Source organism: Leptonychotes weddellii, chromosome 8 (assembly GCF_054177405.1).
Source record: "Leptonychotes weddellii isolate Sample4059 chromosome 8, ASM5417740v2, whole genome shotgun sequence".
In the NCBI taxonomy this organism is placed as follows: domain Eukaryota; kingdom Metazoa; phylum Chordata; class Mammalia; order Carnivora; family Phocidae; genus Leptonychotes; species Leptonychotes weddellii.
The window spans coordinates 42,782,403-42,810,386 of record NC_138376.1 but is presented as its reverse complement, the minus strand read 5'-3'; the positions used below and the strand labels follow the sequence as shown (position 1 = coordinate 42,810,386).

The 27,984-nt window shown below is 35.1% G+C and overlaps 1 protein-coding gene across 1 annotated transcript in view; it reads left to right on the top strand.

The window, feature by feature from the left end:
• BMP5 (bone morphogenetic protein 5) overlaps positions 1 to 27,984 on the top strand; it is a 114,199-nt gene that overhangs the window by 52,341 nt on the left and 33,874 nt on the right. Inside the window, exons 2-3 of the mRNA XM_006728135.3 lie at positions 3,881 to 4,073; positions 21,607 to 21,755. Coding sequence (XP_006728198.1) covers positions 3,881 to 4,073; positions 21,607 to 21,755 — 342 coding nt within the window. The remainder of the gene's footprint in view (positions 1 to 3,880; positions 4,074 to 21,606; positions 21,756 to 27,984) is intronic.

Here is a 27,984-nt window from a genome sequence, read left to right as displayed (position 1 = left end):
TATCTATATTTGTATATATATGTATATATCTATATTTGTATATATATGTATATATCTATATTTGTATATATGTATATATCTATATTTTTATATATATGTATATATCTATATTTGTATATATGTATATATCTATATTTGTATATATATGTATATATCTATATTTGTATATATATATATATGCAGGAAAGCAACTGTTTTTAATTTATGCAGAGCGCACTGTTGGCAACCATCATCTTAGATAAGTACACGATCTATGTTGATGGACTTATTTAACCTTTATGGTGATATTCATTGGCTTACACCTGACGATCTTCCAAACAAGCATGTTTCCTCATTGGCAGTGTGAGAAGTGTGTGCCATACTGTACGTATGGCTGTTGGCAAAATACAGCCTACGGACCTTGTTAGATATGTAAGCGGATTTGAAAATAGCAGTCTGGGCAGGTCACTGTGTTCTCTTTTTAAATGCAATTTTCATAGGTGAATTGATTGATACAGATGTGTGTTTTAAATCTACTTATGTGTGTTCCCAAACTCTCTTTTCCACTCCACAGCAGAGAAATGGTGTCTGTGGTATGGGATAAAGGAATGGTCTTCACTAGAGAGAAGTGTCAACCTCCTGACCTCAGTATGTTTTAACATGTGTCATTCTATGCCCTTGACAAGTCTGGATCTGCTTTCAATGAGCGAAAACTCCTGTCTTCGTTTTTGTTTTTTTGTTTGTTTTTTGTTTGTCCAGTGATTAAGAGAGTCTTTTCTACCACCCAATAGGAATGTAATTATGATTTTATGGAGTCTTACATATTTTAACTTGGCAATACAGATTTTATTAGAAATGGTGATAAAGGTGATTGAGGAATCTCATGGGATTTAGTTGCTATAACATTCAAATTAAAAAGTGGATTGAGAGGCCCCAATATTTAATACAATATGAATTAAAAAAACAAAAATCGTATATATTTTCTGATTATTTTCTTGTTTATTTGTTTATCTTTTAAGCTTTCCAAGCCATTTATAACTGCAGTGGGTTATAGGACACTGTAATATATGGTGAAACAATGCTTAATATGTACCCAAATCATCAGATATAAACACAGCAGGGATATCTCCTATAACAAGCTTATACTTAAGGGATATAAAACATGTCTGTACATCCTTTTTCATCTGTTTTGGGAGGGTAGTTTTAGTAGTAGGTCTGGTGGAGAAAAGGTTGGAATATGGAAAGTTCCAGCTGGTCAGTAGTTACAATTATTTTAAAATATGGTTGTAATAAAAGGATGACCTTGCATACTAATACAGATGTTACATAATATTAATTCAAATTATGAATACAATCACTTGCTTATTCATAAAAATTTCCTTAGATAAGAAATGGCATCAGTATTAAATAAGTGAATGTAACACGACATTTACTACAATAAAGATTGGAGGGACTGAGTTCTAGAAGAATGAGCAGAGTCCAGAAAGCATGGCATCTTCTATAAAGTAGGAGCATCATAGAGGAGAATGAAAGCATTGAAAGATCAACTTTGGTGAGTGATAATGAGATAAAACAAAACCACATCTAGGAAAAAAACATAGTGTTACGTTGTTGAGGGCTTGGGGATTGAATTCTTTTTTTTTTTTAATTATATTTATTTATTTATCAGAGAGAGAGCACACACAAGCAGGGGGAATAGCAGAGGGAGAGGGAGAAGCAGGCTCCCCGCTGAGCAGGGAGCCTGATGTGGGGCTTGATCATCCCAGGACCCTGGGATCATGACCTAAGCCGAAGGCAGACACTTAACTGACTGAGCCACCCAGGCGCCCCAGGAATTGAATTCTTGACTGTGGAATGAAATTTGTTCTCTCCCCATTATTCATAGTGGGGTTTTGGGCAAGTTATAGAAACTTGGAGACATAAGTAAGGTATGAGGATTAAATGAAGTATGTGCCAAACAAATGAGAGTTAAAGAAATTATCATGCCTTTCCTCAACAGGTAATGCAGCAGGATGATACTTAGTGAAGAGATAGAGTCATATTTTCATCCATTCATACGCTCTTCTGTTCAGTATTTATTAGAAGACTTCTATGAATCAAGCTTTGTTTGTGTTAGATGCAAATTAACCATTGTTGATCAAGCCCTTGATTCTCCAGCCTATTCTCCACCTTTTTGCGTACTGCTGAGAAACATTGTAAAAATATACTAGCTATGAACTAGTCTCTAAGTACAGAACCGTAGGATGTCATTACGTAGGTGGTATGGACATTGAGCAAAGATTTATAATGAGCTTTAGAAGACAGACATCTGTTACCACCTAGCTGTCATCACCCAATTTCTTACTCTTAAATTAGGGGTATTAATATTTGACACCTCCCTAGCCTTGCTCTTTGAGGTAACTTAGATTACCTTGTGAATATTTGTGAGCATCATTAGGAGTGCAAGGCTATATAGATATAAGTTTTATTCCATTATTCACTCCAACATGTCCCATGGAATTTACTAGTACAATTACAACTCAAAGCAATAGGATATAAGAATTTGAGTCACTGGACAAATCTGCACTGCAACTTTATTTTGTGTGGTATATTTAATATAAAATTTTATTAAACTCTGAAGATTTGCCCCCTTAAGGGGTTAGGTTAAATAGCCTGGATTAGAAAACTGAAATTTTATAATAACAGCTGAAATTCTAGCTTTCCACTTTATTATACTAACATCTCACAAGGGATTCCAGAACAGTAGATGACTTTACATAATATGTAAATATGGTCCATTTTTTTTATCTTCTTGCAACACAATTTTAGCAATGAAACACATCACTGAGAACATGCACATGTGTGATTGTAGGCTGTAATTATGAGATGCCTTGTGCACAGTGCTTTCGAGTGAGATTTTTGTGATCCTGTCCTGTAGTATCCTAGATAACTGAGATTTTGAGAAAGCTACCAATACTGAGAAACATAACTCCATCAAATGATAGTGCAGTACTAAAAACAAGTCCTTTGAATAGATAATTCCTTAAGAAGGTGTTTGGTGCCCAGTGGATATAGACTGTAATACTCTATTTTACAAAGCCAGGTTTGATAATAATATACCTGACACTTACTGTCCTGAATTCTTCAACATTCCATAATGTTCCCAAGAGGAAAACTTCTCTGACTTCATTTAGCAGGAAGGTTGTTGAAGGGGGAAAATATGTTTCCCTCTATTTTGAGTAAGAACAGACAGAGGTCTTTGGAAGGCTTTATGCTGCACCATGGGTAAGGAGGTTGTACTAAACAATCTATAAGAAGTAATAAAAGTGTTATTTAAAAAAATAAAAGAACATTTTATTTGCTAAAAGGAGAAAAAAAATCTTCTGGGGAAGGCATTTTAGAAGTAGTCTTTCTTGTGAACATAAATTTGTTTTATTTACTTGACCTTTATAATGTCATAAACATAGTCCTTTATGTGCCTGCAATTTCTCAGTCCTTCCTATTTTCCTCCCTCAGGTGTGTTAAATCTCATCACTGATTTCACCTGGAACCCTGGGGTTTCTATAACGTATTCCTAATTCCTGTATGAATCCTTCTGTGTTCTGGTACCTGATACATACTAGTAATCATTTTATAACCTTTGCTTTTTAAAACATTTTTGGATAGCCTTTCTATTTAAGATCCAGGAATTTGTATGAAACCACAGAGATTATATTGCTTTTGAACTAAATGTTGTTGGTTTGTGGAATTTCCTTCCACTGGAAACATGTATGGGTCTGTGGTTCTAGTGTTTTCTCAGTTTTATAATATCCTACTTGTTTGTCTTCATTTTCAAAGCTGGAGAATTTACCATTAATTTCCATATTTTATAAAGGACTAACTTTTTTCCTTCCTTTTTTTTTTTTTTTTCTTCTTCTTCCAGTTGAAAGAGACAAGGATTTTTCTCACCAGCGAAGGCATTACAAAGAATTCCGGTTTGATCTGACTCAAATTCCTCATGGAGAAGCAGTGACAGCAGCTGAATTCCGAATATACAAGGACCAGAGCAATAGTCGATTTGAAAATGAAACAATTAAGATTAGCATATATCAGATCATCAAGGAATACACAAATAGGTAACGACTTTATATCTAACTTAACTATGCAAACAAAGGTTAATTGTAGTAAAAACCATTGATAATCCATGTGATCTATCAAATCATGTTTTCTTTGGATGTAATGACATTGAAAGCCAGGTATAGACACATTGAAAATAAGAATAATTGATCTGAAAAATGGCTTCCACATTCCCTAGCTTTTCCTTCCTCCTGACACCAATTTGTATACTAGATGGTTTCATGCTTCCCAGGTCCCTTGTCTCATTTTGTAAATGAGAAAATTTCCATTTTAGTATGCACACATAAAATTGATAATTAAAATGATTTAAATAACTTGGTGTTTTGTAAGTTAGAGAAGAGCAGCTTTATTTCACCTTGGCATAAATGTAAATTGCATGTGTGTTGTTATGTGTATTTTGATATAAGGCTTTACATTTGCAACAGGTTCTGACCGTTAACCTGTATGTCTTCTGTCTGTAAAATGGTTAATTCAAATGGTGCAAAAATGGACAGATAACCTGAAATGCTAAATATATGAAAACTTCAGTTAATAATTACTGCAAATGAACCATCAAATAGAAGAGTTGCAAAGAAAGCTTAGTGTAGTTCTCAGGCCTTTCCCCTAGTGAAGAAATCTCTTGGGTAACACCTTTATAGGTGATAAGCCACCTTTGTTGGACGGCTCTTCTATTGTTTTTTTTTTTTTTAACTCTTAATTGATGTGTCATATTGGGGTGAAATCTGTCTCCAGTAGCTTCCATTCATTAGATCTAGATCTTCCCTTTGGTGAAATGGTATGTCTTTCTTTGATGAGACAGATATTTAAAGACAGCTATCTTGTCCCCTCCAAGGCTCCTCCCTCTCCTTGTTGAATATTTCTAGTCCCTGATGTTTAGATTTCTCTTGGTCTTCGAGAGTGCCAGAGTTCCCAATGGGTGCTCAATGGGACAATAGCACCTCATAATGCTCAATGAAGAAAAAAGAATAAAAAGCTTCTGAGGTCAAATGCATTTGAAAATCCTATCTGTTAGATCATTCTCTAGGAGATTCACAATGCACATCAGAATATTAAAGTCTTAAAAAAAGCTTTAGAGTAAAGAAACCTAGTTTTCCTCAAAATTATTTGACTATGAAATCTTTTCCTTTGGGTGTATAATACTTAATACTCCTGAAACACTGTTTCAGCCAGATGGACTTTAATAAGTGCTGATCTTTTTTTAAGAGCAGTAATCCAAGGCAGAAAAATCTGTGTTCCTTTCTCAGCTCGAACACTCACTAGCTATTTGTCTATGGGTAGATTTTTGTTTGTTTGTTTAAATCTCAATCGAGTGGTTTCATTTATAAAATAAGTATACTAAGTTTTGGGGTTTTTTTTGTTTGTTTTTGTCAGAGAAAGAGCCTGGCATACTACATTGTATTTTTTAATACTAAATAATGATGGTGTCTTTTAAAATTAAGTGATGAGAGGGGTCGCCTGGGTGGCTCAGTCTGTTGAGCATCTATCTGCCTTCGGGTCCTGGGATGGAGCCCTATGTAGTTGGGTTCTGAGCGGGGAGTCTGCTTCTCCCTCTCCTTCTGCCCCTGCCCCTGCCCCTGCTCATGCTCTCTCTCTCTCAAATAAATAGATAAAATTAAAAAAAATAAGATTAAGTGATGAGAATTAAAAATTATACTCCAAATATTATTTAATTATATTGCCATAACTAACCAATATTTTAGTTGTAACTTTCTTTTTCTGTTTGTTTCCACTCTTGGACTGTGAGCTCATTAAAGAAAAGATAGTGTCTTAAATATTTTTTTTAATCCTCAGCACTAATTTGTTTGATACAAATTAAAATTTTGAAATTATTTTTACCCATGATTGGGATAATACTCTATTAACATATATTAAAATACTTGAATTATCTCCATTTTTGGTCATTCACAATATTTATGCATACAGAATTTATAGTTGGTTATTTCATATCCCAAGTGTTTTTTACAGGAACTATTGGTATACCCGGTCTCTATCCTCTGGAGTATACTTACTGATTGTTTGAATCTAAATACAGACCTTACATTGATCACAATTTAAAATCCTAACTTTTATTTAACTCTTTTGTTGTATATGCTCATGATATTTTTAAATGTTATCCACTGAACTAGCCATCCGTTTCACTTTCTTTTACATCTATTCTCTAAGTATGTGAATTGCATAATTTAAGACATAATAAACATGATGAAAATAAAGGACTACTAGAAGAAACTCTTGATAATAATTTATAGATTGATTCCTGATGAACTCATGCTGATTTGTATGAATAATACATTTGGGAATATTTATGGGTGTTGATGCTTAGCTTATCAGATTTCACAGTTATGAAAATTTAAATTTCTTCAAACGATGGGACATTTGTTTATTTTGAAACTTTGCTATTTCTCTAATTATACCTGGTTTGAAAAATACTGCTCTCAGTGTTTCTACAACTACATCTGCATGCTTTTTCAGTACTCTTGAGTATAATTTGGCTAAGTCTTTACTTATTTTAACATGTGTTTAGATCTATTCTAAGATCCAAGATTTCCTAATATCCTTGATATTTTCCCTAAATCTTTGAGAAATGATTTCTAAAATCTTAAGTACTCTCTTGGCTTGCCATTCTAAACTCTAGGATGGTATAGATTGCATAGGTTGTTATCCAATTTACTGAATAGCATTTATAAAAGTTCAATTCAGTAAATTCGATTCCATATTAATTCAGTTCTCTTAAGTTGACATTCTTGAAATCCATCACGTATTGTTGCTGAATCATCCTGTAGGCTTATGCTATACTTACTATTTTCTGTGGGTTTTGTTTTTGCTAATGTGTTTAGGCTTTTTCCTAGTTATCTTTTTCAATCTCTGAAACATGCAAACTCACGCATGTATACCCTACATTTCAATTTTGTATACTATTGATCAGCTGAGAGAATCTCTGGCAAAATTCTTTCCTTGTCTTTGAAATAGACATTCATCCATTACTAGTGGTTTATTAATCCACAGTAAGAAAAAATGCCCTGTCTTTGTCATACGTTCAGGATTCACTTTTTGCACTCTACTTTTTGTTCCAAAGAAATATATAAATATATTTAAGGGATGGATGATATAGAAACAGTATATGTGCCTCTTAGAATATTTCAGGTTTCTATGTGGGATTTCAGCCACCATAGACATAATGATGTGTAGCAATAACAGCATGGAGTTTGGAATTTCCCTATGGGGAGATTGCTGTATATCTTAGGATTTCAGTTTACAAATATGAAATAAGTATTACAGAACAATAAAAGTGTTTCAGATGATTTGGGAAGAACTAGTGCTTATCACAGTGCAAAGACCATAGTTGATACTTTATAAATACATTGGTCAATATATACTCATATAGCTCAGTCAGAGCATCTATTTTGCTAGGGTTTAGAGGATTGTATGCATAGGGGAACCAAAAGTAGGTGGTTATTATAGTAACAAAAGCTACCATTTACTGATAACCTATTTTTATGTAAAGATAAAGTAAGTAATATGATGCCAGGTGCCTTTACGTAATAAAAAATCCCCTGATCTTTGATTCATAAAAAAGGAATTGGTACATTTTTAAGTTTAATAATGAAATGAATATTACCCAACTTAACAGCAACACCATGGAAGCTATCTCTGAACTTGTCCCTGAAAGCAAATGTTAAATAAGTAATTAAGCTCTTCTTTGAAATACAGCTGAAGAGTGATGGAGATGGGAGACTAGTTATTTATGAATTATACAGAAATATCAGAGATGTAGACAAATTGGACAAAGATTCACATATAAGTGTTTAATACAGTATTGTTTGCAATCACATAAATTGAGGACATTTCAGTGTTAAACAGAAGATAAAATATCACACTTCATTTTATGGAAAATGGAGATACTGTACTTTATATAACAAGTAGAAATTGTGTTTTAAAAATATTTGATAACACTGAAAGGTTCTCAGACTATAACATTAATTGACTAAAGTATGAGGCATAATTATACCAATTTTAAATAAATTCATGTAGAAAACAGATCAAAAGGAAGCACTAAGTGTTTATTGCAGACTGGTGGGTTTTAAATTTTAATTCTTACCCCCTTGTGTACTTGATAAATTTTTATAGCCAACATTATTTTTATAATCAGAAACAAGTATAATTATAGTTGAGACAGAGACAATAATGAAACAACTTCATGCTACACATTTCTTTACAAAATAGCCTTCCCAGCTTCTTGAGGTAGAGGTGGGCAAAAACCAAACCAAAATGAAACTAAACAAAACACTAGCATTTAGCAATAAGTGGCCCTTATTTTTAATAAGCCATAGAAGGCATCTTTTTTCCCACAGAAAATGAAGATAGATAAGTATCTCTCTCTCTCTCTATATATATATCTATATATCTATATCTTTTCTTTCCTTTATACTGTGGGAAGTTATTGTGCCAACTGGGAGCCTTGACTTTAGCTCTCTGAAAGTGAGGAGGAACAAATTAAAAATACTTCATTTATATATCATGTCATCACAGTTAAAACAGAAAGAATTTCAGTTTTAAAAAATACTTTTGAACTGGGTTTTATATGTAAATGATGAATCACTGAATTCTACTCCTGAAACCAATATTACACTATATGTTCACTAGCTAGAATTTAAATAAAAACTAAAAAAAAGTACTTTTGAAATCCAATTATTATTATGTTTTGTTTAGTATTGATTTTCTATGGCTTCCTATATTTCTTAAGAACTAAAATGGAAGTAGGAAAAGAAGCTAGTACTTCTGGCCATTTTCAAGCCTAGGGTGACCTCTTAAAGTTTCTATGTAAAACTTCTATCTTCAGACTTGTGGGTTTTATTTTACTTAGTGTTTTGAATTAAACTCAGAAACAATTGAAATGTCAGTGCAGACTGTGTTCTTGAATACAATGCATTCAACAATGTGTATATATATATATATATATATATCTCACATACATAAAGCTCACTTTCCCTAATGTTCTTATCGAGGAGTGTTGTAGTGGGGATTCTCAAGGTAACTCAGACTGATGTTTTATAGATACGTTTTATATTCAAGACATTGTCTAATCCATTAACCATCTAATATATGAATTTTTTGGCAGTGTTTAGGTAATGAAAAATTTTTAAAAGACCCATTATATCATCTCTTTCACATGTATTTATCTTAGCAAGACTTAAAAGTCTTAAAATAATATATTCTAGTTCTACCATCTCCCACCTCCCCCATTTATTCCCACTCATATTTAAATGTGTGCGATTTAAAGGAGTGTTCTGATATTTATCCAGATTTTTATTTTTCTTGGTAAAAAGTTAACACACTTTGCATCATTTCACTTATTTAATCTTTTCATATAAGGCTTACAGCCCCAAATTCTATATTGAAGGCATTGCTCCTCAGTCACACCTCATATATCTGGCATTATTGGGAAATGAGGTTTCCACATGATTGAATTTTCCAGATAATTCAGCTGAGGTCGGCATGCTTTTTCTGAGCGCCTACCATGTAGCAAGCACAAGGGACATAAGGCCGAGTAAATAAAATCTCAAAAGCTCATAGCCTGAGGGCTAGGGGCTGTGGTGGGCCTGCCGCACACAGACTTTAATAACTATAATACAATGTGCTAAGCACTATGATGTAAGTATGCACTAAGTGTTGTGGAAACACAAATGAAGGGGAAATTAATTCTTCATGTGGGAAGGTGAGGGACCTTAAGGGAAGCCACTGAGAGGAGTGCACCCTTGAGTTGGGCCTTTCAAGATGAGTAGGAATTTCCTATAGCCAGAGGGAGAGAGATTGAGAGGGAGGAGAAGAGAGAGGGGCAGGGAGAGACAGAGAAACAGAGAGAGGGTTGTGTCCTAGAAGAAATATTCCTGAGTATTAAAATGTTTAAATGTATAAGGAATGAAATAATACGAGTAAAACTATCAATGCCAATATTACTATTACTAAGAATAGCAGCCAGGGCTTATCCAATTAATGGGCACTCACCATGTGTCTGGCACTGTGCTGAGTGCTGTACGTGAATTAATTTTTTTCACATATATGTGCACACATATGCACATGTATATGCACGCATGTGCACATGTATATGCACATATATGCACATGTATGTGCCTATATATGTATACATTGCTATGCAGAATTCAACCTTTTCCTAATGTTCTGCTATGAATATAAATTTTTGTACTCCATTGTAAAAACATTTTAAGTTAGCCTGCTTGATGTCATTAGCCACCTTCACTACTTGGATATATTTAGTTAAGCTGTCATCATTCCAGTTCACAGTCAGCTTCATATTTACATCATCTCCCCCATCCTGCTTCGCTAAGATTTGTGATTCTTCTGTGGACATACTTCAGAATCTATACTGACAATTTCCACTCAGGAAGACTTCATGGGCTCTTGAGAGCAGTATGGCAGAACAGGATGCTCCATGGTTGATGTCGTTTTCTCCATACAGGATAGCTTGTAGCATAGCTTGAGTCGCTGCAGTGTGCAGGGATTCGTGCTCCCTTTCAGGGGTTCTCAACTAGGGCAATGTGGGCCCCAGGGAACATTTCACAATGTCTGGAGACATGTTTGACTGCCACAGTTGGTGAGGGTGGGAGGATGGAGTGCTAGTGGAGTCTAGTGAGTAGAAATGCTGGAGTAGTGGGAGAAGCGATAAAACGTTCTACAATGGACAGGACAGCTCCTTCGCACCATAAAGAATGACCTTTATGTCCATAATGTTGAGGTTGAGAAACCCTGTTCTATTTAAAAGTTTAAGTTATAAATATACAAATGGGACTAAAGTACCGGTCAGTCAACTTCTCTTTGACTAATTTCATATTTTGCGCCCTATGCGTCATGGCACGGAAGAGCTTTTCGAGTCCTAAGGACTCTGGGTGCATGGCTCATTGATTAGGAGGCATTAAAAGTGGTTGGACTATCTGTGTAATAATCTTACTTCTTTGTTTCTTGTTGAATGAGGGGGCCTCCTGTGTGTGTGTATATATATCCAGTAGGTGAAATACTTATAATAGTAGAAATTTTGGAAAGACTGGAGAAGTCCTGTGTACTGTAAGGTTCATGTCTTATGGAAAAAGAGTAATGCCACTTTTCCTCCAAAGTGTGTCTTCCAGACAGTTTCTTTCTTTCTTTTTTTCTTTTTTTAAGATTTTATTTATTTATTTGACAGAGAGACAGACACGGAGAGAGAGGGAACACAAGCACAGGGAGTGGGAGAGGGAGAAGGAGGCTTCCTGCTGAGCAGGGAGCCCGATGGCGGGGCTCGATCCCAGGACCTTTGGACAATGACCTGAGCCGAAGGCAGACACTTAACGACTGAGCCACCCAGGCACCCCTTCCAGACAATTTCTGAAAGCTTTTCTTGACCAGGTTTAGTGCTTGGTGGTTAGATTATAGAATGATTATGCTCTTGGTTAACTATTTTTTCTATTATATAATATATAATGTTATGTGTATATACACATACACATTCATAAATAAATATAACTGAAACCATAACAATCTGAAGAATATTTCTCCTTCATTATCTCTTATTGTTGATTATATAAATAATTTTACTTCCTTTTGGTAAGTTTTCAACTTAATTTTTTCCCTCTAACCAATTTAGGGGCAAAGGTTCATTATGGATTATATGCATCAATAAATGTTACTAAAGTTAAAGAGAAGGAATTAATACCTATATCCAAAATTTATAAACACAGGTTAGTTAAAGAACTTTTGCAGTAATAATTGCATAAATCACTTCTGATCCTAATTATGGCATCAAGCATAATACATACAACTTATTATATACATACTTACATGCAATAAATTTGTTTTGGTAAGAAAATAGCAATTGTAGTTTGCATAGCATTTTTTATTTGTGTATCCTTTCATCCCTGCAATATATATATATATATGTATATATATATATATATATATTTTTAAGATTTTATTTATTTGACAGAGAGAGACACAGCGAGAGAGGGAACACAAGCAGGGACAGTGGGAGTGGGAGAGGGAGAAGCAGGCTCCCAGCTGAGCAGGGAGCCCGATGCGGGGCTCGATCCCAGGCCCCTGGGATCATGACCTGAGCCGAAGGCAGACGCTTAATGACTGAGCAACCCAGGCTCCCCCCTGCGATATATTTTTGAGATAGATATTATTTTAATCTTTACTTAAAGAAGAAGAAACAAGCTCAGAAAGATGACTTAAAGGGCATAATTATTCTAATCAAAGCTGACATATAGCAAGTCTTTGTTGAAATTAAGCAGATACCAATCCCACCTACAATAATGATTCTTTGCTTTATAAAGGTAGACTTATAATGAAGATCATTATAACTTTGCTTTAAATCCTCTCACTTTCTTATATTTATTCACCCCTCAACTCCTGCAATTTGATTCTCATAATTCCATTCTACTGATCATCCATCAACATCATCCACCAACACCCTCCTTGTTATGAAATCTTATGGACACTTTTTCATTCTTTGATACTACCTCCCACCTCCTGCTTAATATGTGAAATATCCCAACTAGAGAACTGTATTAGTTTGCAAAAGCTGCTGTAACAACTTACCAAAAAGTTGAATGGCTTAATTCAACAGAAATTGGTTTTCTAACAGTTTTAGAGGCCAGAAGTCCAAAGTCAAGGTTCTGCTAGGGCCACATTCCTTCCAAAACCTCTAAGAGAGGCTCCTTTCCTGATAGCCCCAGATGTTTCTTGGCTTGTATCAACATAATTTCCATCTCTGCTTTTGTCTTTGTATAGCTATCTTCCTTCCGAATGTGTCTATCTACGTCTCTTCTTATAAGGAGAGCAGCTATACTGGAATAGCCCCCACCCTCATGACCAAATCTCAACTTGATTACACTGTAAAGACCCTATTTTCAATAAGATCATATTTATAGGTGCCCGGGATTAGACTTCAACATATCATTTTGAAGGACACAATTCAATGCATACCAGGGAATATGTCAGTTAGTGTTGGATAAGAGAAATAGAATCATGTGAGTGATATGGAATAAAGGACTTATTAGAGTGATTTGTCTTTCTGCAATTTGGGACCTGGTTAAGAGTTCCTATGAGGCTGTTGCTTCTGCATCTGGTGGTGATGGGTCTGAAGTTTGTAGCACAGGCGACTGGGAAGGGAAATGGATGGGAAGTAGGAGAGCATGAGGAGAACTAACAGCTGGGAGGATAAGCTGGAACTCCAAGGACATATTGGAAACCATTCTACTCAGAAAGTCCCAACTTCAGTGATGTGAGTGACCTGCAGGGTAAGCTGGTAAACTTCACCATGAGCTCCACATACCCCTTGCTTAGGATGTGAAGGTGAAGAGGATGACCTGGCAGGAGGAACTGTGGGCCAGGATTTGGAGAAACCAGTGTTACTGAGATCCAGTGGAAGCTGGAAGAGCAGCAGACCCAGCTGTTCCCCACAATAAGGTGAGCCAGCAGATCAGCGGCAATGCATGTGAGCAGGAGGAAAACCTGGCACTTAACCAGTCTTCCAAGCATAAACTTGGCTGCTGCTTCACTTCAACTCCTGCACAAATTTCTTGTATGGCTAACCATTACACAGAACCAAACAGGGGAGAGAATTCTGGGAGTCTGGGTTTCGGTTTAGCTGATTTGACAAAGTATAAAGCCACAGCAGTCCATCATTGTCAAACTGACACCAACACATACATTTTATAAACATTCATACTTTTCCAAAAAATATAATAGGAAAATCATTCTCCGATTTTTTATCCATCTTTGGAAGTTGTTCAGTCCTTTTCTAGCTGGGTCATATTGCCCCTTTAATATCCTGTCACTTCAATATGAAATATGAGGTTAGCTACCATCAAAACTGCTTATAGTAGGTGATAGGCAGATGGGGAAGGGAAAAAAAGAATTGGTTCATAGGGGTACAAATACATTAATATCAAAATAAGAAAGTAATACTCATAACTGTTACAACCCTCACTTCTGTAACTGGTCACATGGTTGTAGCTGGTCTTTATAACTTCCTTCTTCTGCTATACAAACCATATCCTTTTTGTTTTCACTAAGCACTACTGTCAGTCATTGGTCCTTACTTATTAAGGTAAGTGAAATATTCATTCTTGAAGTGTCTGGGCCATTAGGAGTAATGCCTGCATTGAGCTGTAGTTTTCCACTGACTTTTATCATAGGACATGGGAGTACTTAGGAGTGTTCCAGGTGATGTCTTATATTTCAGACATGATCCTTTCCCATACAGTGGTAGAATCAACTTAGTTTCCTCTTGATACTTAGGACTGATCAACCTGCATACTATAGCAGCTCTTTATCAGCTTGTTGATTCACTGGCCTGAGGAGCCCAAAGTGCCCACGTGGATATCTCAATTTCTAACTTAATGGAACCACTGCTAAGGCTACTAATGGTACCATTCTACTATTGGGAACTAAGAGCTCTGGACCAACAGAGCCCAACATTTTGGGGCCAAGCAGCAAAAATTTTGCTCGTTGGATCAGGAAGAGCAAGTAAGAAGAGCCACTCCTGTTTCCACCTCTGGATTTCTAGACTCATGAGAGAGGACTATGAGAGAAATAGTCCTATACTGGTTGCTGATATAGAGCATATAAAGCTTCCTGAAGATATTAGCCCATTTGCACAAGATACTGACAACCAACTGGTAGCATAACTGAGTCTTCAAAGAGGCCATTTCCTTGTCCTATCAGGCCATCTGCTACAAGGTGATGGGTAACATGGTGAGACAAAAGAATTCCATGAGCGTGAGTCCATTCTGCACTTCATTTGCTGTTAAATGAGCTTTTTGATCAGAAGCAGCATTAAAATTCCATGACAGCAAATAAGGCATTCTATAATTTCATGGGTATTGATTTTAGCAGAAACCTTATGGGCAGAGAAGGAAAATTCATATCCACAGTACCTATTCCAGTGAGAACAAATACTTCCCTTCTATGATGTAAGTGGCTCAATATAATTGACCAAATACAAGGTAGCTGTCTAATTCCTCTGGGGAATGATACCATAAGGATTTAGTATAGGGATTTGACCTTATGCAATTGTGGAAGGTAGTTAAGCAGTCTGTGTAGGCTGTTGCTCTACATTTGATGCTAAGCTTAAGGTCCTCAGAGAAGACTGGAAGAAAAGATGGGTGAGTTGGGGAAAAGAAGGGCAAAGTAGAACCTGTGAGGATGATCTGGAAACCATGAGGACAAATTGGAACCTATCTTCAAGCCTCCAGTTTCTTTTTTTTTTTTTTTAAATATTTTATTTATTTATTTGACAGAGAAAGAGATAGCAAGAGCAGGAACACAAGCAGGGGGAGTGGGAGAGGGAGAGGGAGAAGCTGGCTTCCCGCCCAGCAGGGAGCCTGATGCGGGGCTCGATCCCAGGCCCCTGGGATCATGACCTGAGCCGAAGGCAGACGCTTAACGACTGAACCACCCAGGTGCCCCCAAACCTCCAATTTCAATGATGCAGATGATTTCCTTGCTACCAAATCTTTCCTCATAGATGTGTCCACATGCCTGACCCTGAATTCAGAGAAACTGGACAAGGAGATTCAGTGGGATCTGAAGGAGCTGCAGGCTCAGCTGCTGCCCCACACCAAAAAGGTGAACCAGCAGATCTCGACAGTATGCCTAAGTTGTAGTAACACTTGAACATATGGAAGTCTTCCAAGCATAAATATGGCTACTGCTTCACTTTCACTTTCCAAATCTTACCTAAATTTCTTTTGTGGCCAACCCTACTCCAGAACCTTACAGGGTAGTTCCAGTTTAGTTAAACTGATATAGTGTAAAACCCATACTGAGAGTCAATAAATGTTAAATTGAAAGAGTGAGTAAATGAATGGATGGATGAATAAATTTACAAAATGTCTCAGGTCACTCCTTGGCTCCAGTTCTACCATCTTGTTTTAGGCTGGTGGCTCAGCTCGACATTTTGGCATTCCAGTCCAAAAACCAGTGATCTTTTGGTATAAGGAGAACAGTCAAAATATAGTTTGGGACTCAACGAGCTGCCATAATATAAGGGAAAGAGTTCTGAAAATGAAATATGGAGAACTGAGATATGGTCTCCCAATTAGCTCAGTAACCATAAGAAATAATTTGATCTCTCTTTAAATTTTCTCATCAATAAAATAACAGTTTGGCTAAGTAATTTATATCCCACTTAGTTTTAGTATTCTTTGATCAATTTTAGTCACCTTCAGAGGTAGAATCCCAGACTAGCTAATTTCACATTGGACATTTTTTGTCATAGTTTTTATTTAGTTTTAAAATGAGAACACACCTTTTAGTCAGCTATTTAGACAGTAGAGAAAGTTAACCTTCAAAACTGCATGCATACTGGGCATGTTTGCATACTGTATATGCCTGATTATATGGAGAACATATAATCATGATATGATCATATAAAAATGATATCTGCCTTACCCAAGTAAAAGATCCAAAAAATTAGAGGGAGAAATTGAGTATTTATATAATGGATCTTTTTTTATAAACACGGCTATATAATGAACGCAAATAATACAAAAAATTTACTCATATAATTATGTGTATATATTTTAATCATGTCATATAAAATATTTATATAGTGATATTCCTTGTTTTACTCTCAAAATACATATGTGAAACTTTCAAGCTTTTTACATGCATGTTTGACATCATGTCTATTGCTGCATTTTGAGTCATATATCACAATACTACAAACCACATCATCTTCAGGTTCATCTTTGTCTGAAAAATAGCATTTTTTCAATCTGTGTATGATACTGTTATTGGAAATATCGTGTTATCAAAAGCACCAGTATGTACACATTTTTTCTGTTATTGTTGTTTGTTTTTAAACTTTTCTAGATGGATAAATGTTATATCCACCATGCGACTTTTGACTCTATGCTTATATAAGTGATTTTTAAGAGAGTGACTTACAAAGACAGCCAATTATGGGATTTTTCAAAACAACACACCCAGGAAGAGTTACTGAATTTCCTTGTGTGTCTTCTTTTTCTCCACCCCCTGCTTATCCTTTCCTCCCTGCACTCACCCTCATTCTGCTCCTTCCCTTATCATTGTTCTTCCTCCTTTCTCCTTTAGTTGTAACCAATTCTATTGCTAACATCTCTAAGCATCCCCAAATAACCTTGACTCAGGTCGTTTGATCATAATGTGCCTCCCCAAATAATACTTTCCCAAACTTCACAGGTCAAAATTAAGCAATTTAGAGCCATCTGTGTTATGACACACCATGTAAAAATTCACCTATAATTTGCCTCTCATTTAGATAGATATTCAGATTATATTACATTTGGTCTTTACAAAATCTTTTAAGGCAGGGGTTACCATACTATATTTTAAACATTATGGAAACTGAGACTGAGGACTTCCTTAATTATTCAAGCTCTGTCTGATCCCCAAATCCTTTTTATCATTACATTACATTGATATTTACATAAAGGTGGTAAGATAAATTTTAGCTCTCCTGCTGTCACATTCTTAAATATATAACTTCAATTTTCTCATTCCATCAATCTATATTTTCAAGTTGTAAGTATGATGACAATTCAAAGTTTGTTGAATTTTGGCTCCTGCTGTTTAGTCCTTAGTGAAATACCCATGCTTCCTACCCTTCTAGTATTTTCAGACTCCTAAGGCACGTATACAAAACTCTTTCCTCTCTCAATAAAATGTAAAGCACCTTTCCAAATCAGTATCTACAGTCCACCAATTTCTCATGACTAGACATGTTTAAGCCTCTGGTCATGATTAAAGTAAGATCTGTGCAAATGTGTTTGTACCAAACTCTAAATGTGTGTATGTATGTATCTATCTATATACATATTATTCACCTTTGAGTAACTATTTTTAATATATTTATATATTTCACATACAAGAAGTGTATATGTATGCTACAAATCTTTTATCTATTAAATATAACTGTATTTAACAACTGCATGATGATTTCATTTAGCTGTATAAGAAATTATTATGCTGATTTATATCATAGTCTAGACAAATATTCAAATTCTTTCTGAAAAAGAAAGATACAAATTTTAGTGATTATGAATTATTTTAATCAATATAAGTTTACTTTCACATATTTGTTTTTGAAAACATTTCAATGTTGATAATTGCTATAATGTAAATAAACACAGAACATTCACATCCAGGATAATTTCTGCCTGTAAAAAAATATTTTAAAATAGTGTTATGGGTTGAATTGTACTCCCCTCTCTCCCCCAATCCATATATTGAAGTCTGAGCCTCCAGGATCTCAGCATGTGACCTTATTTGGAGATAGGGTCTCTAAAGAGATAATTAAATTAAAATGAGGCAATTAGGGTGTCCTTATAAAAAGGGAAATTTGGACACAGAGACACACACAGAGGGAAGATTATATGAAAGACACAAGGAAAAGATGACCAGCTACAAGAGAAGGAGACAGGCCTAGAACAGATACTTCCCTCATAGCTCTCAAAGGAACCAGCCCTACCAACACCTTGATTTGGACTTCCAGCCTCCAGAACTGTGAGACAATAAATTTCTGTTGTTTAAGCCACCCAGTCTATGGTACTTTGTTATGGCAGCCTTAGAAAGCTAACACAATACCATTGTGAAATATTTGCTTATACACATCCATGTAAATGGACTTTATTGCCTTTGCTGGAATGCAGATTTTAATTTTAGTTTCATTATTATGATTATAAACAATATACAGAAATTTTATTATGGATTTATTTCTGCTACAAATAAATATATTTTTCTGCATATATATTTTCTCTCTACTGCATTCCTTTTAAATGAATTAATATTTTAAAATAACTTTTATTAGATATTTCAAGAATTTCAATAAAAATGTCAGGTAAAAATAGTAAGATGGGGCAACATTAACAGGTTTATTTTATACTGTTCGTAGGACATAGTATTTCTACTATTTCCAGTGATTTAAGTTCCATTTTTAGTGAGTGATTTTGTACTTCAAAAGAAATCGCATCTAATTTTCTACAGAACGGGTAGGGATTTATTTTTAAGAGACTGCTATGAAAGGTATTACATGAGTGAAAGTTGCAGAATTGTTACCATTGTGTTGATTAATAATAGACTTGATTCTTCCAAAGTGTATTCTGTTGTCTGTAGGTAATGCAGAAGAGCTTCTAGAAAAGGAGAGAGGAAAAATTAAAGAATAGCAATTATCAGTCAAAAATAAAATAGCTTTGCTCAGGAATAGGAACCCATGGAGCTTATGCAAGCAATTGAAACTTCAAAATTTTTCAGAGGGGTAACTAGAAATATATGGATTTTTCAAACCCTACCATCTGCCTTGATTTACCTTCCAATGAATTGAAAGTTGCATCTCTGAAATTCAGATATTTAGGGCTTGCTTGAATCCTCTGGATGATGCTTTTTCTAAATATAGCCATTAAAATTGAAACCATTTTCTTCACAGACATGCTTGAAAATTTGGGTATTTGAATGTGGATAGTTTGGGGATATTTTTCTGGAAAAATAGCAAAATTTAAAAATAATAGAAAATATTACCTGGATAACTACCTAAAGACATTTGTTACTTAGTGGAAATTGTTCTCAAATTTTACCTCTTTGTTCTTTTTTGTTCTTCAAATGTTTGTTTATTTCATGCCAAGGTGGTGGCATTATAAACTCTGCAGAACTTACTAGAGCATTTATGCCATATTTCAAATTGAAAGCAGGCTTGACAGCAGGGTAGGACTTGAGTATTTCCCAAGCTACAGGGTGACTCCTGTTTCAGAAGCCGATAATGTGATTAAATTATTCCAATAGTATAGCTTCAAAGATACTCACCAAATATCTCAAGAATTTAAGGATAATTTGTATTTTCTCAGATTCTGTTTACTTGATGAGTTTTCCAAGTTAGGAAGAAGAGGGAGAATTGGATTGATATCCCATCACACTATGAATATAATGGGTCCTTAAAATCCAAGTGAGAACTAGTGGAACATTTTCATTGCATTGTAGTATATGCTTGCCATATGTCTTCGGTATCTCAAACTGAGTCCCGTATTAGATATGAAAAGATGTCTGTACCCCTCCTTTTGGTAAACATTATGATTAAATTGTGAAAGAGAATGAAAGTTGCATCCTTGGGACTAGAGTAGCTGGATGATTTAAATAATCATAATTTTAACTTTTATTTTAATGAAATAAATCAAGTTGAAATTTTAACTTCTCTAGGTTAGTGAAAGAATGAAATAAATCAAGTTGAAATAAAAAAAATGAAGATGCAGCTTCTAAAACATTGAGAATCTTCACTTCTGTTAAAAATAATTAAAATTTTCAATGATAATAGAGTATTTTTCTTAAGAAATAATATATATACATAATTGGGTTTTACTCAAAATTTGCTTTTTACATTTTGTAAGTCACCTTTGAAGTGACTTGTGTGATGCAACTAGATGGCAAATGCAGAACAGTATTTAACATGGCTGATTATGACATAGCTTTGCCTTTCCTCATATAAATAATATGTTCTTACCCAGATTCAGCCCAGGATCAAATGTCATAAAAATGCATAATAGTATATTTCTATGCTACTTTGAAAAAGAGCTGTTGTAAGGATGAAATGTCCGACATACGTAACTTTTAGATCAGAGGCTGCCTGTACTAAGGAAATAATAAATAAAAAGCAGTTCACTATAATTCAACAAATGTTCATACATTTGGAAATTTAATTGCTAAAGTTAAGATTGGTAAATGTTAATCACAGTGACACTGTGGAGAGTATTCCAAAACATACACTTTCATAATCATAGCCATTACTGTCCCCAGGGGTCTCATGCATGCAGAAGATATTAAAGCAAGTCAGGGAGCATCTGCTGCTCCATTCATGGGATTCATCCTTTAATCCAATGGTGCAGTCTGAGAGCCTCTCTTGGCCTTTGGTATCCATAAAATAATTATATAATCAAAATGGAAAATGAAATAAAAAATAAAAATATATATTATATAATGGAAAAAAACCCCAAGTATAATGAAAATGAAAAATAAGGGACAACTATCTCTAAAGCAGATGCTTGCATCACATCCTGCCCATCCCTGCTCCGTTCCTTCGTTCCTTCGACAATCCACATTCATCCAAATTAGAGTAGCTACTTTCCCTTCCATTTCTACCCAGTTTAACCCTTGCTAGTGTACTTGCCGGGGAAGGCTACTTACTGACAGGGGTTTCAGGGAACGCTGATTATCAGAGCCCAAATCCAGACCACTAAGTCAGTTCGTAAAGGCCAGCGAAGAGCAGGAAGATGGAAATTACTTTCAGCTATTACTAATCTGCACTAGATTTGGGTTGGAGGCCAACAATAAAAGGCTCTGTATCTTATTACTCATCACTTGAGTCCCTTGTTCCCCTTGTTCTTTAATTAACTTTTGTTATTTTTTTAACTTTTGTTATTTTAAAGAGTGCTTTTGGAATGTTTTCACTTAAGTATAGGAAATGATGATCTTTGTTCACACTTTTAACTTTTTTGTTGTTCTGTTTCTCCTTAGGGATGCAGATCTGTTCCTGTTAGACACAAGGAAAGCCCAAGCTTTAGATGTGGGTTGGCTTGTCTTTGATATCACTGTGACCAGCAATCATTGGGTAATTAATCCACAGAATAATTTGGGTTTACAACTCTGTGCAGAAACAGGAGATGGTAAGCAATGAATTTCAAATATTTCTTTTGGGGCGTTAGTTTTGACACATTAAGAGTTACAGCTTTCTATATAATTTAACCAAGATAGACTAGAATGTTTTATACTTATGATGTGCAAGGTAGCACCTGCCGTAGGATAGTGCAATATGTTAATTAGTTAATTGATTTGTAAACGTATTTTCCCAACACACGTTTATTTTGAGGCTCTGTAGTGGGGATGGAGGGGTAAAGAAGAATTAGATATTGTTTCTGGATCTCAAGAAGTTTTTAATCTAGTATTGAAGACGTGTACACAAACAAGTAGCACTACTGTAATACAATAATTCCAAAAGACAGCTATATACAAAGTGCTATGGATCTATGTCTTGATTATGATGGTAGTTATACAACTATATAGTTTGTAAGAATTTATAAGCTGTACATTGAAATAAATATTATTATTTGTAAAAGATATCTCAAAATGACTAAAAATAACAAAGATATATATATGTATATATATTATATGTATACGGTGGTGTTAGGGAAACAGGCAGAGGGGCTATTAATAATACAAAGGGAGAAGGAAAGATGGAGATAGAACAAAAGAGGCACAAAGTACTGCAGAAGATAAACATCGTTAGGTCTTAACATATTCCAATATTTGGTCAAAGACAACAGCTCCAGAAACGCCTGTTGGGTGGGAGGGTCTGTAGGAAATCTTCATTTTGAAGAAGCTCCAGAAATTATTGGGCTCCCAAGTATTCATTGAGCACCAGTGTGTGGTATGCTTGGCTAGATGCTGGAGATAAAACGGTAAGCAAGTGCAGAAGTGACCTCGTGAGGCTTGCAGTTGAGTGAGGCTCAGGTAGTGAGCACATAGATATATTAGTGAACGGGTGATACTGCATACTGAGAAGAGCCCAATGGATTTACAAGTATAGATCAGTGAGTGAGTCTAAACTACAGTCTTAAAGATCAGGAAGGTGTGATTAGGGGAAAAAGTCAGGGGCAGGCCCTTTCAGACAAATGCAACAGAATTGACCAAGACTGCGGTAAAAGGGGCCTTTGCACATTCTAGCAGGAGGCCAGGGAAGCCCAGACCAATTTATTCAGAATCTTGTCGTCCTTTGATCACTCAAAGAGTCCAAAAATTTTATTTTATTTTTTTTTTAAAAGTTTTTATTTTTTTAATTTTTTTTTATTCATGAGAGACAGAGCGAGAGAGAAAGGCAGAGGGAGAAACAGGCTCCCAAGGAGCAGGGAGCCCGATGCGGGACTCGATCCCAGGACCCTGAGATCATGACCTGAGCTGAAGGCAGACGCTCAACCATCTGAGCCACCCAGGCGCCCAGAGTCCAAAAATTTTAAATCCAAATCTGGACTTTCAAGTCATGTAAAATTACATTTGTCATGATAAGAGGATAGAACATAATTTATTTAATGATTTATTAGTACTTTTTACATATTTAGATGTAGACCAAGTGGGCTTACGTTGTGCTCTTGTATCACACCCTGCGAACGTGAGGGCCAGGCACAGGGAGGGTAGTTTATAAAGGGATGATTAATTAGAGGGTGTGCCTTATTTAAGCTTTACTGCCTTTAGTTTTCTGCAGGCTCAGGCAATAGACACCTTAGCCCTAGAGTTTGCCCTACTCAGTCCTCTGCTATATTACACTAAAGTCTCGCTTAAAAAATACAGAGTAAAGTAAAAGTTAGGTCTGACTTGGATCTCTTGCAAGGGCATTTATTGCTATAAGCAATAGGACTTCAGAGTGACATTGTTTTACCTATATAACCAGATTTACAGCCTAAGAATAATATTATAACCAATGTTGGTACTCCAAGGATTGCATATATGAAATGAGGCTGACAGATACAAATTAAATTTATTACAGAGTTCATCTAGTGAAAGTTTCACGCTTCAGATCTTGATCTAGAAAAAGTTCTTAGTGCTATTGACCAGTTTCAGACATTTTCCCACAAAATCTAGACTTTTCCATAGATTTTAATTACAATGCTGAATTTTAATATTTTTAATGAACAATTCAAATACTTTGAATTATAGGCTATTTTCCAATTATGGCTTTGAGATTACCATTTAGGATTTTCAGAGTTCAAGCATTATAAATGTAGATGGAGAAAAGCCCATATTCAAATAATCTTGCAGGAATTCTTACAATGTTAAACTACTGTACATTTATGGTCAGAAATGTGACTGGGAAATCAGCACTGTGGGGGTGAGCCGTCATTTCTTCCCTGGTATGTGGCCCAAAGAAGAAAAATTAAATTAGTGGTATGTGTTTCTCCCAGTCTTCTCCTTGGGGAGATGCTTGAAATGTCTAAACAACTCAAGAGATCTATGATATATGATCAGCCTTTTCATTCCCTACCCACTCACACCCCACTTGAAAATTCTGAAATTTCTCTCTGCTGTTTTTTTTCCACTCCTTCTTCTGTATTGGTTCTCTTTGCTTTACTATCCATATAATTTGGCTTCTGTCTTGCTTTTAATTTATAGTTGACTAGTTCTTGGGAAGAGAAGGTCTCTTTCCAAGAATATTTTATATTTTGGAGTTCCCCCCTCCTCGATTTATTTCTCTTATATATATTAATTTTACTTTAAATTATTGTGGTATTATATATGGGGGGCTTTGTGTTTGCTTTTGAATCTAAAATAAATATTTCACTTTTTTCAAAGGCTTCCCAGTCTTTTATTTAAGAGTTAGGTTACCTATAGCCTTTGTTACTTTTCTTTATCTCTTTAATATTGTATAATATGAAAATATGAAAATGGTTAAATGTGCTAGGCAAGCTGGCTTTGTGCATTTAAGCAATACTTAAAACAGATTTTCACCAGAGCTGGAGCATATTTGGTCTTGAGAAATAAAGTGACCCTCCTGGCACCTTAGTTTTATTAACTGCAACCTCACGGAGAGTCTACTTGTGACATTTCTCTATTAATATGGATAACCAGGTGCTTCAGCTTATTATTGCTTCATTCATTACTACTGCTGATGTTCTCAACATGATACTGCGATATTGCTTCAAACAGAGCAGACAAACTATCTTTAATTTGCAATAATGGATTCTGCGTACATTTACTTCTCAGCAAAAGTAATTGGTAGTCATGACTGGATGATACTCAGGAAAGTTTGCTTTCAAATTCATTTGTGGATTATCTACTTATTCACTTGTTTGACATAAAATTATTGAGTACCTATACAGGGAAGACAACATGTTAAAGGGCAATATAATCTGGGAGACAGACATAGGTAGCTAATTTTAGAAAAAGTCAAGTGCCCTAAATGCTAAAAACAGTGATATCATCAAGACACTCCAGGAAAATGGAAGAGAGAGGATTAATTCCAGATAGGACAGAGCCAAAAGTTCTATGGTTCAGGTAACTTGCAAGCCAGGTCAGTTGAATAAGGTTCAAAGAAATGGAGGTGAGAAGAGAGGGAGTTGTGAGAATATGTGGAGTGGTGGTGAGAACAGGAAGAGAGAATTCATTCCTGAATGACGAAACACTGTGAGTAAATGCAGAGAATGGCAAAATGGCATTGTATAGTCTGGAAAAAGTCAATAGTTCAGAGTTGGCTAGGACAATATTCATGTCTAAAATATGACTGCAGACGCTATTAGGAAAGTGATTTGGAGGCAAATCATGGAGGGAAAATGAAATCTCACTTATGTATAATATGTTCTTGTTGCTTGATCACACGTCATAAAAGAACCAGGCCTGCTGCTTTAATCAATCACAGCAACACCATAGTGATTACATGTTTGAATGAATGTCAGTTTTATGAGGTCATAGGATGTGTATTGCTCCTTCACAGTTGCACCCTCTGTGCTTGGTACAATGAAGGTTGTGGGTAGGTATTAGAAACATGTCTTGAATGATCACTGAATGAGTTTTTGACTTAAAAGACTTTTATACGCCACCTGCCACCGAACATGTTACTCCTAAGAAGACATTCCAAAGTGTAACTTTTGGGTGATTATTAACCAAATCAGTTTGGTGTAACTCAGGGGCAGAATTTTGTACCCATCTCACAGTACAGTAGTTAAAACGGTTTCAGTTATAAGGTGAGGAGAAAATCAATGATGTATATTATTAAATTTTGATTATCCTGCTCCTGCAAAAAAAAAAAAAAAGGAAAGAGGCTGAAGTATATAGTTTGGAAATCAAAAGATTGCTGAAATCAAAGGTAGCATTATGATTCCTCAGAGGAACTGTGAAAACTATGTCAGTTTATGAAATACTCTTTTTAGAAATTTGACAAATGAACTGCTGTGGATTTGGCAGGAGAGTTTAAGGATATTTTATTGATTCTTTTTCATACAGAATAATTCTCCAAACTCCACATGTTTGTTTCAGCAAAATAAAGTAAACATATGAGCAGGCTAACAAAAAAGAAACACTGCTGCTTCTTAATGGTCAAATCTAGAGATTCCAGACAAGTGGTTGGATCCACTTGTGCAAAATCAGTTTCAAAGTTCTCAAGCATTCTCTCATGGTGGTTACTAAGTCTCTGTGATAAGATAGGTACTCTTTTTTAAATAGCAAATGAGGGGTGCCTGGGTGGCTCAGTCATTAAGCGTCTGCCTTCGGCTCAGGACATGATCCCAGGGTCCTGGGATCAAGCCCCGCATCGGGGTCCCTGCTCAGTGGGAAGCCTGCTTCTCCCTCTCCCACTCCCCCTTGCTTGTGTTCCTTCTCTCACTGTCTCTCTCTCTTATCAAAAAATAAAATCTTTAAAAATAAATAAATAAATAAATAGCAAATGAGTAGGCTTAGGTCTGGTTTATAATTTATTGTAAGATTTTCAGCTCACCAAATTATAAAAAAATACATTAATTGTCTAACTTATTAGGTCTTTATTAAGATTGTTGATAAATCTATGGTATCATTATCCTTTGTACATATATACGTACACAGTTTATTACACAGATAGCAATTTAACTGAGATTTTAAGACTTAGAATTTCCCTCCAAACACTATAATTTCCCACTGTTTGATGCTTTATGTAGTTTAAACCTTCCAAGTAAATTAATTCTTTTTTCAAACTTGGGTTTATAGAATAATTTAGAGATGGAAAAACAAAGAGAGTATTTTTGGGTTCATTAGGATGTCTTTTAAAAGATCCTATGTTTTCAGACATTTTAGGTTTGGCAATACTCAGAATGAATTTTGCCAATGACTTTTTTCCCTTTTTATTCAAACCCACTTATACGTCAAAGAAAATTCAATCCGTATGTTTCTGATTCATTTGTATTCAAGTCATCAAAATGTTGTTTTGTCAGAGTATTGTTTAATGTCCAAGAAACATTATAAAGTTCTTTTTTTAAATAAGATGCTAATATCCATTTTTCTTCTAATGAAGTTGTGGCATAATCTCCAAGTGTATCAAGGTAAAAATGCAGATTTATAGATAGAGATTTCAAAGTTTCACTAAATTTTGTAGCCAAATCAAGAAAACAGATTTCAGAGGTATTAAACTCTCAATTTAAATTCCACTGTAATTGATGCTTAAATATAAGATAAAGAAATTTATAGTTATTGCTACAGATAAGAGAATTTAAAGTTTTGATTCTTATCTTTTTTGATATTTAATTTAAATAAGGAGGGTAAATAAAGAGAACAAATAGCTCCATTCTGGAAATATAAATTCAAAGAAGAAATCATTAGGAAAACTAGATTCAAATCTTGGCTCTGACAAAGTAGCTCATATTTTAGCCATAGCATTAATAAAATGTGTAATAGTAATTGCTTCCAAGGACAGTGTGATGCTGTATTAGGTGATGGTACCTGGCACATGGTAAGACAGCAATAAAAAGTCCTTATGCTGAGTATCAGGATGAGAGAATGCACAGAGACTTTGCACTTCCTCCAGGGGGCACTCCATTTAACTTAGGATAGATTTTGTTTGTTTGTTTGTTTTTACTAAGGAGGTTGTACAGATGATTGGATGATTTAAGGGAGTTTTAGATAATGACAGTCCACTGGAAAAAGGTAAGATTATTGATATGTTCTTAAGCTTTGAGTTAGCAGCATAGTGTATAGACAGCTATGTTATTATGCTGCTCATGTCTAATAACTTTGGCTGATAAAGTGATTATTGGTAGGAAACTTTTTTATTTATTTATTTATTTATTTATTTATTCTTATGTTAATCACCATACATTACATCATTAGTTTTAGATGAAGTGTTCCATGATTCATTGTTTGTGCATAACACCCAGTGCTCCA